The 10,261-nt window shown below is 51.4% G+C and overlaps 1 protein-coding gene across 1 annotated transcript in view; it reads left to right on the top strand.

Annotated features, from left to right (window-relative positions):
* Positions 1-10,199, top strand: part of SCG5 (secretogranin V) — a 24,389-nt gene extending 14,190 nt beyond the window's left edge. Inside the window, exons 5-8 of the mRNA XM_061577881.1 lie at positions 337-489; positions 6,231-6,322; positions 7,279-7,326; positions 8,133-10,199. Of these exons, the coding sequence (XP_061433865.1) occupies positions 337-489; positions 6,231-6,322; positions 7,279-7,326; positions 8,133-8,447 (608 nt within the window). The 3' untranslated portion in view covers positions 8,448-10,199. The remainder of the gene's footprint in view (positions 1-336; positions 490-6,230; positions 6,323-7,278; positions 7,327-8,132) is intronic.
* The last annotated feature ends 62 nt before the right edge of the window (positions 10,200-10,261 follow it).

Consider the following 10,261-nt stretch of genomic DNA (forward strand, 5'->3'; position numbering starts at 1 on the left):
TGCAGTGCTGAGGTATGGTGTAATGCTGAGTCTATGGATAATGTGAGTCTATGGGCAGTGCTGAGTCTATGGTGCAGTGCTGAGTCTATGGTGCAGTGCTGAGTCTATAGGCAGTGCTGAGTCTATGGATAATGTTGAGTCTATGGGCAGTGCTGAGTCTATGGTGCAGTGCTGAGTCTATGGTGCAGTGCTGAGTCTATAGGCAGTGCTGAGTCTATGGATAATGTTGAGTCTATGGTGCAGTGCTGAGTCTATGGTGCAGTGCTGAGTCTATGGTGTAATGCTGAGTCTATGGTGCAGTGTTGAGGAGTCTCTGGGCCGTGTGCCGTGATCCAGGCGGCGCCTACGAGGGCCTCCAGCATCTGGGTCCCCTGGGCGACATTAGCAACGTGGTGACGGCTCTGGGCGGAGACGCGGGGGGAGGCAGAGAGAGCCACGGAGCCCAGCGATACCCGGAGCCACCCAACCCGTGCTCTCGCGGCCTCTCCGGTAAACTCCACGTTACCATGGCCAGGATCAGCATCGATACGGGACCTTTTTTAAATCCTTTATATTAAGTTCGCTTGCTTGCTTGCGTGCTTGCGTGCTTTCTTGCTTGCTTACGACCGTGCAAATCTTTCGGTCGTTTTTTACCCCACTTCCCGTGATCCAATTGAGCTGACATTTTCCACACAGACTCGTTGTGCGTGACAATTAATGTTCGTGAAAAAAAAATTCAAAATTTGTACACTTTTTAGGACAAAAATATTATATTTAATTACCAATTGCTTAATGGTGCAATGCAATCATCTGACCCATAGGTGGCAGCCATCTCAAGCCAGAGGACGAGAGGACTCTAGCCGCCACGCATGTAAAGGATTTCTAGTGAAACACTTTGTTTTTACGGGTTATACTTATTTGTTGTTGCCAGTGTACTATGAGGATATATCCGGCTCACTGACGTATCACAACTCGTCATGGTGATTGGCTCTGCCGGTCCTGGTTTACAGCCAATGGGGGGAAGCCTAGGGGCGTGGCCCTGACGTGATGGAGAGGTGACAGCTGTAAGTAGAGGATTGGTTCTGCTGGCTTTGGCCTCAGCCAATGGGGAGATGAGTCAGGGGCGTGGTGCCGGCAGCTGACGAGGGAGCCTGGAAGATTCGATGCAGGCTAACGAGGATTGGCTGAAGCGTACCACGTGACCCGGGTATTAAATAGGGGTGGAGACGAACGACACGTGGTCAGAACGGGAACGAACAGAGGAAGGGGGCCACGCGGTCCACAAGTATCAAAGTGTAGTGAGTCAAACCGAGTCGCAGACGTTATTCTTCAGAGGCAACACATTTATTCGCAGCACGTTTATACAAAGGGGCAACTGCCCCTTTACCAGATACAGCCTCGGGTGTTGACCACCCAGCTAACTACACCATACGGAGAAGTTACAGCTACGAAGGGTCGGACCCTCACTCGGGTCCCCGGCCACGTGTTGATGCCTCTTCAGACGTGGAGCTTCCAGCTTGTAGGACGTGGAGCTTCCAGCTTGTAGACGTGGAGCTTCCAGCTTGTAGACGTGGAGCTTCCAGCTTGTAGACGTGGAGCTTCCAGCTTGTAGACGTGGAGCTTCCAGCTTGTAGACGTGGAGCTTCCAGCTTGTAGACGTAGAGCTTCCAGCTTGTAGGACGTGGAGTTTCCAGCTTGTAGATGTTGAGCTTCCAGCTTGTAGACGTGGAGCTTCCAGCTTGTAGACATGGAGCTTCCAGCTTGTAGACGTGGAGCTTCCAGCTTGTAGATGTTGAGTTTCCAGCTTGTAGACGTAGAGCTTCCAGCTTGTAGACGTGGAGCTTCCAGCTTGTAGACGTGGAGCTTCCAGCTTGTAGATGTTGAGCTTCCAGCTTGTAGACGTGGAGCTTCCAGCTTGTAGACGTGGAGCTTCCAGCTTGTAGACGTGGAGCTTCCAGCTTGTAGATGTTGAGCTTCCAGCTTGTAGACGTGGAGCTTCCAGCTTGTAGACGTGGAGCTTCCAGCTTGTAGACGTGGAGCTTCCAGCTTGTGGATGTTGAGCTTCCAGCTTGTAGACGTGGAGCTTCCAGCTTGTAGACGTGGAGCTTCCAGCTTGTAGACGTGGAGCTTCCAGCTTGTAGACGTAGAGCTTCCAGCTTGTAGACGTGGAGCTTCCAGCTTGTAGACGTGGAGCTTCCAGCTTGTAGATGTTGAGCTTCCAGCTTGTGGACGTGGAGCTTCCAGCTTGTAGATGTGGAGCTTCCAGCTTGTAGACGTGGAGCTTCCAGCTTGTAGACGTGGAGCTTCCAGCTTGTAGACGTAGAGCTTCCAGCTTGTAGACGTGGAGCTTCCAGCTTGTAGACGTGGAGCTTCCAGCTTGTAGATGTTGAGCTTCCAGCTTGTGGACGTGGAGCTTCCAGCTTGTAGACGTGGAGCTTCCAGCTTGTAGACGTGGAGCTTCCAGCTTGTAGATTTAGAACTTCCAGCTTGTAGGACGTGGAGCTTCCAGCTTGTAGATGTGGAGCTTCCAGCTTGTAGACGTGGAGCTTCCAGCTTGTAGACGTGGAGCTTCCAGCTTGTAGACGTGGAGCTTCCAGTTTGTAGAACGTGGAGCTTCCAGTTTGTAGAACGTGGAGCTTCCAGCCTGTAGACGTGGAGCTTCCAGCTTGTAGACGTGGAGCTTCCAGCCTGTAGACGTGGAACTTCCAGCTTGTAGACGTGGAGCTTCCAGCTTGTAAACGTGGAGCTTCCAGCCTGTAGACGTGGAGCTTCCAGCTTGTAGACGTGGAGCTTCCAGCTTGTAGATGTTGAGCTTCCAGCTTGTAAACGTGGAGCTTCCAGCCTGTAGACGTGGAGCTTCCAGCTTGTAGACGTGGAGCTTCCAGCTTGTAGATGTTGAGCTTCCAGCTTGTAGATGTGGAGCTTCCAGCTTGTAGACGTGGAGCTTCCAGCTTGTAGAACGTGGAGCTTCCAGCTTCTAGACGTGGAGCTTCCAGCTTGTAGATGTTGAGCTTCCAGCTTGTAGACATGGAGCTTCCAGCTTGTAGACATGGAGCTTCCAGCTTGTAGACATGGAGCTTCCAGCTTGTAGATGTTGAGCTTCCAGCTTGTAGACGTGGAGCTTCCAGCTTGTAGATGTGGAGCTTCCAGCTTGTAGATGTGGAGCTTCCAGCTTGTAGACGTGGAGCTTCCAGCTTGTGGATGTTGAGCTTCCAGCTTGTAGGACGTGGAGCTTCCAGCTTGTAGACGTGGAGCTTCCAGCTTGTAGACGTGGAGCTTCCAGCTTGTAGACGTAGAGCTTCCAGCTTGTAGACGTGGAGCTTCCAGCTTGTAGACGTGGAGCTTCCAGCTTGTAGACGTGGAACTTCCAGCTTGTAGATGTTGAGTTTCCAGCTTGTAGACGTAGAGCTTCCAGCTTGTAGACGTGGAGCTTCCAGCTTGTAGACGTGGAACTTCCAGCTTGTAGAAGTTGAGTTTCCAGCTTGTAGACGTAGAGCTTCCAGCTTGTAGGACGTGGAGCTTCCAGCTTGTAGACATGGAGCTTCCAGCTTGTAGATGTTGAGCTTCCAGCTTGTAGGACGAAGCAACCCGGGTCCCTCTCAGGGACCCACCTTTTATCCTCCCGGGTCGGGGCTGGCTCCACCCTCGGCCCCGCCCACCTTCTCGAGCGTTCTAACTCCCTCTTGAGAGCTCTTCCTGGACACGTGATCACCCCCTAGCCCTCCCACCTGGGGCCCTCTCTGTGGACACTCCGGATCACGTGTCTACGGGGTCAACCAGAGTGCCATGGCCCGGGGCAACCCTGTCCATGGGCTGACACTCTCCCCATTCCCATTGTGGGAGCCCCGCACTGCACATCATGCGTGGTGCTCGCGCTATCCCAGCTCTCACCAAGCCCCGCTAGGGCTGGTACTACACCCAGCTACGGGGTGTACGCGATGACGGTGCATCGTACACCGTGCTATGCTAAAGCCAGCCTCACACAGCCACTCACACGGTGCTGTCCACGATGTAAGGACATCGCACGCCACGGCCCCCCCACCCAGGCTGGCACCATACAGTGACATCCCCGATGTCACTACAAAAGTATGAAATAGGCGTGGTTCAGAGGTCGCAACCGGGTACCCGATACCCGTACCCTACCCGATACCCGGCTACCCGTACCCGGCCGGGTACGGATACGGGTACCCGTTTGCAACCCTGGTGCGGCCGGGTACGGGTAGGCCGTGAGTCACTGGTGAGTAACCGTTTGTCACTCATTTCCCAACGTCTTGTCTCTTCTCACAATTCAAGTTTCTAGAATCAACCCACGCGCGCCTGCAACATGGCTTCATCCCAAAGGTCGCAATCGGGTACCCGTACCCTACCTGATACCCGGCCGGGTACAGGTAGCTGGGTATCGGGTAGGGTACGGGTACGGGTACCCGTTTGCGACCCTGGTGCAGCCGGGTACGGGTACGGGTAAGGAATCAAAACCCGTTTGCGACCTCTGGCGTGGTTTTACCATTTCTGCCAATAAAACAGGAGCTTGTGTTAAGATGTTCAAACACCAAACGGAAACCTTTAGCAAAGAATCAGGCGACTGCGTTTACCACGCAACGCGCATGCAAACAAAAACATTGCTCCAATAATTTTGAATGGCATTGTCTTTAATAACGATGTAACTAAACTTGATTTGAAGTTTCCTTTGACTGCAAGGATTATTCTTTGGTTCTTTCGGTAAAGTTATTTTCTTTCTTCGTGACTTTAACGAAAGGACCAAAGGGTAACAATATAACTGTTGTGTTATGTGGCATTGTTTTTGTTTATTTAAAGCTTTCGTGACTGCATGGACTCATATTCTTGGTTCTGTCGGTAAAGTCATGTAGAAGGGAAATAATACAATTATAAAAATAAAACATAATAAGATAAAATTCTCACGACGTTTCGGCCACAACGCAAGCAGCCGTCCTCAGGTAAAGAACAGCTCTGTTGGAAAGACAGCATCGTAATGAACACCGCCAAGCTTGGCAGCGTATTTTTAAGCCGGGTCCGAGGAGCAGACCGCCTTGACAAAGGAGTTTACATATCAACATAGGAATTTAGCATATTGATGACAAATGCAGATATGTGATTGGTCTATACCAGAGACGGAAGCCATCTTTAGAGCCGAGTCTCAATGCCAGTGTCAGACCAGAGAATGCCAAAAGGCGAAACAGCACAAGGACAATCCCACACGTATCAGAGCATTCATATATCGGGCTGAGCAGCTACAAAAGGGGACCTTAATGCCAGTGTAGTAGGTTCAATGAGACGTGGACGACATAGTCGGAGGCACACTTATTTATTAAACGTTTCACTCAATACAGGCCAAGGTACACACCACTCGAAGGGGTATCGGCCCCCTCACCCGTCTAACAGGGAGATCCCAGTAACTCTATCCCGGCTAGCCTACTCCCAGGTCCTCCACTACAGAGCTAGGGGAGGCTAGCTGATCCAGCTCTGGCCAAGCTGGAATCACGGCACCCTTAGTCACCAGACCGGCTCTTACAAGAGCATCGGCTCTGGGCTCTCGGGGCCACGCCACTGGCTTGCCCTGGTCGGTCCTTATAAGGACAGCGATCCAGGGGAGTCCCATGGCCTATCTAGCCGGTCTTCTTTCTTCACTGGCTTAAGCTAAACACTCAACCCCGAGCCCACCGGCTCACCGCCTTATATAGCGGACAGCACAACGACAATGTCACTAAACTCTTTGGTTCTTTCGGTAAAGTCACGTAGGTAGAAATATTTAATAAAAAATAATATTTATACAATGCCACACACGTATCAGAGCATTCATAGCTCGGGTGAGCAGCAACATCATAGGACCTTTTTGCCAGCATCAAAGTGTAATGTTGCTGATGATGCTGTTGCTGCTGATGATGCTGATGATGCTGCTGCTGCTGATGATGCTGTTGATGCTGCTGATGATGCTGTTGCTGATTATACTGTTGATGATGCTGTTGCTGATGATGCTGCTGCTGATTAATGATGATGCTGCTGCTGCTGATGCTCCTGCTGTTGATGATGCTGCTGCTGTTGATGATGCTGCTGCTGATGATGCTGTTGCTAATGATGCTGATTATACTGTTGCTGATGATGCTGTTGCTGATGATGCTGTTGCTGATGATGCTGATGCTGGTTATACTCTTGCTGATGATGCTGTTGCTGATTGATGATGTTGCTGCTGATGCTGATGATGATGCTGATGATGCTGCTGCTGCTGTGTGTAGCCTCTGACGGGTGTATCGAGCGGATGCCGGACACAGCTGCCTTTAGCCGCGACTATCAGAACAGAGCGGCCATCGTGAACTCTCACTCACAGGTGAGTTTCTGTGTGTCTCTGTGTCTCTGTGTGAGTCTCTGTGTGAGTCTGTGTGAGTCTCTGCGTGAGTCTGTGTGTGAGTCTGTGTGTCTCTGTGTGAGAGTCTGTGTCTGTGTGAGTCTCTGTGTGAGTCTGTGTGAGTCTCTGTGTGTGTCTATGTGGGAGTCTCTGTGTGAGTCTTTGTGTGTCTGTGTGTGAGTCTATGTGTCTCTGTGTGTGTCTGTGTGAGTTTCTGTGTGTGTCTCCGTGTGAGCCTCTGTGTGTGTCTCTGTGTGAGTCTCTGTGTGAGTCTTTGTGTGTCTGTATGAGAGTGTATGTGTCTCTGTGTGAGTCTCTGTGTGTCTCTGTGTGAGTCTATATGTCTGTGGGAGTCTGTGTGTCTCTGTGTGAGTCTGTGTGAGTCTGTGTGTCTCTGTGTGAGTCTGTGTGTCTCTGTGTGAGTCTGTATGTCTCTGTGTAAGTCTGTGTGTCTCTGTGTGAGTCTGTGTGTCTCTGTGTGAGTCTGTGTGTCAGTCTGTATGTGTGTCAGTATTTGTGTCTGTGTGACTCTGTGACTCTGTGTGTCTGTGTGTCTCTTTGTGAGTCTGTGTGAGTCTGGGTGTCTAGGTGTGAGTCTGTATGTCTCTGTGTGAGTCTGTGTGTCTCTGTGAGTCTGTGTGTCTCTGTGTGAGTCTGTGTGTCAGTCTGTGTGTCAGTATGTATGTCTGTGTGACTCTGTGACTTTGTGTGTCTGTGTGTCTCTTTGTGAGTCTGTGTGAGTCTGGTTGTCTAAGTGTGAGTCTGTATGTCTCTGTGTGAGTCTGTGTGTCTCTGTGTGAGTCTGTGTGTCTCTGTGTGTCTCTGTGCGAGTCTGTGTGTCAGTATGTGTGTCAGTATGTGCGTCTGTGTGACTCTGTGGGTCTGTGTTGAGTTTTTGTGGCACCATCATTGTGATCCCTCTGATTTTTCCCTGTTAGGTTCTGAAGAGGAATGACCCTTCCTCTGAGCTATTCCTGGAAGAGAGGGTAAGACACTAACACTACCCCTCACATTAACACTACCACTAACACTACCCCTAACATTGACTCTATCCCTAAAACTGACCCTACCCCTAAAGCTGCCCCTAGACATAGTACAGTCACTCAATCTCTTAATCACTCACTCACCCACTCACTCACCGACTCACACACTCACCCATTCACCCACTCACTCATTCACTCTCTTACTCACACACTCACCCATTTATCCACTCACTCACCCACTCACACACTCACTCAACCATTCACTCTCTTACTCACACACTCACCCATTTGCCCACTCACTCACCCATTCACACACTCACTCACCCACTCACACACTCACTCACCCACTCACACACTCACTCAACCATTCACTCTCTTACTCACACACTCACCCATTTGCCCACTCACTCACCCATTCACACACTCACTCACCCACTCACTCACCCACTCACTCATAGACTCACTCACCCACTTCATCACCCACTCACTCTTACTCACACACCCACCCATTCACCCCCTCGCTCATACTCACACACTCACTCATCTCACGCTCTTACTCACTCACCCACTCACACACTCACCCACCCATTCACCCACTCACTCACCCACTCACTCTTTTACTCACTCACCGACTCACTCACCCACTCACTCACTCACCCACTCACTCACTCACCCACTCACTCACCCACTCACTCACCCACTCATTCACCCACTCACTGACCCACTCACTCACCCACTCACTCAGCCACTCACTCAGCCACTCAACCTCACCCTGTGTCTCACTCTCACCCGGTCTCTCTCTGTGGCAGATGCTTCTCAACCCCTATCTGTCCGGGCAGAAGCTGGACAATGTGGTGGCCAAGAAGTCAGTGCCGGATTTCGCCGATGATTTGGATGAGTTTGATGTTGGTGGTGATGATGGTGGCGATGATGGTGGTGATGACGATGGTGGAGATGGTGGTGGTGGTGGTGATGATCGTGGTGACGGTGATGATCGTGGTGACGGTGATGATGATGATGATGCTGGTAATGCTGGTGGTGATGATGGTGGTAATGCTGGTGGTGATGATGGTGGTGATGATGATGATGACGATGGTGGTGATGACGGTGGTAATGAGATGTGATTTAAATGGAGACAGTGGAGATGGTGGTGGGAATGAGAGTGGAGGTGGTGATGGTGTTGATGGTGTTTTGGTTGTTGTGTATTTACGCGTACATACAAACACGCAGACACACACAGATACACAGAGACAAAGACACACATACACACAAACAAACACACAGACACACAGACACACAGAGACAATGACACACATACAAACACACAGACACACAAAGACACACACAGATACACAGAGACAAAGACACAGGGATGCATACACACAGACACCCACAGACACACACAGACACACACAGAGACAAAGACACACATACACACAAAACAAATACACACTCACACACGTATAGCTTTAACATACTATTGGGGCAAGTGCTGTTAGCGGCTAGCACACACGGACATAAAGACATATAGAGAAGTACACATGCACAAACAGACACACACACAAGAACACACACACAGACAGACACACACAGGGACACACACACAAGCGCACATTTTGCCAAGATGATTATGAAACAGTTGTTCACTTTGGACACATCTCTCTCACCTGGCGATGGCTCAGTGTAGCTGACACGGCCATCTTGAACCCCACCGACACGGCCATCTTGAACCCCACTGACACGGCCATCTTGAACCTCACCGACACGGCCATCTTGAACCTCACCGACACAGCCATCTTGAACCCCACTGACACGGCCATCTTGAACCCCACTGACACGGCCATCTTGAACCCCACTGACACGGCCATCTTGAACCCCACTGACACGGCCATCTTGAACCCCACTGACACGGCCATCTTGAACCCCACCGACACGGCCATCTTGAACCCCACTGACACAGCCATCTTGAACCTCACCGTCACGGCCATCTTGAACCCCACCGACACGGCCATCTTGAACCCCACTGACACGGCCATCTTGAACCCCACTGACACGGCCATCTTGAACCCCACCGACACGGCCATCTTGAACCCCACCGTCACGGCCATCTTGAACCTCACTGACACGGCCATCTTGAACCCCACTGACACGGCCATCTTGAACCCCACTGACACGACCATCTTGAACCCCACCGACACGGCCATCTTGAACCTCACCGACACGGCCATCTTGAACCTCACCGACACGGCCATCTTGAACCCCACTGACACGGCCATCTTGAACCCCACCGACACGGCCATCTTGAACCCCACTGACACGGCCATCTTGAACCCCACTGACACGGCCATCTTGAACCCCACCATCACGGCCATCTTGAACCCCACTGACACGGCCATCTTGAACCTCACCGACACAGCCATCTTGAACCCCACTGACACGGCCATCTTGAACCCCACTGACACGGCCATCTTGAACCTCACTGTCACGGCCATCTTGAACCCCACTGACACGGCCATCTTGAACCCCACCGACACGGCCATCTTGAACCCCACCGACACGGCCATCTTGAACCCCACCGACACGGCCATCTTGAACCACACAGACACGGCCATCTTGAACCCCACTGACACGGCCATCTTGAACCCCACTGACATGGCCATCTTGAACCTCACTGACACGGCCATCTTGAACCCCACTGACACGGCCATCTTGAACCCCACCGACACGGCCATCTTGAACCCCACCGACACGGCCATCTTGAACCCCACCGTCACAGCCATCTTGAACTTGTGAGAGAGAGAGAGAAGGACACACCTGTAATTGTCTATGAGTCCGTTTCTGTATTTGTTCGTGCTGAATAAACGGATTGTGCTCTGCAGGTCGTGCGAGTGAGGTCGTTTTGCAGCAGCAGCAGCATCACCACCGCCAGCAGCATTAG

Source organism: Lethenteron reissneri, chromosome 65, assembly GCF_015708825.2.
Source record: "Lethenteron reissneri isolate LAM-NWPU_2019-01 chromosome 65, ASM1570882v1, whole genome shotgun sequence".
Lineage (NCBI taxonomy): Eukaryota > Metazoa > Chordata > Hyperoartia > Petromyzontiformes > Petromyzontidae > Lethenteron > Lethenteron reissneri.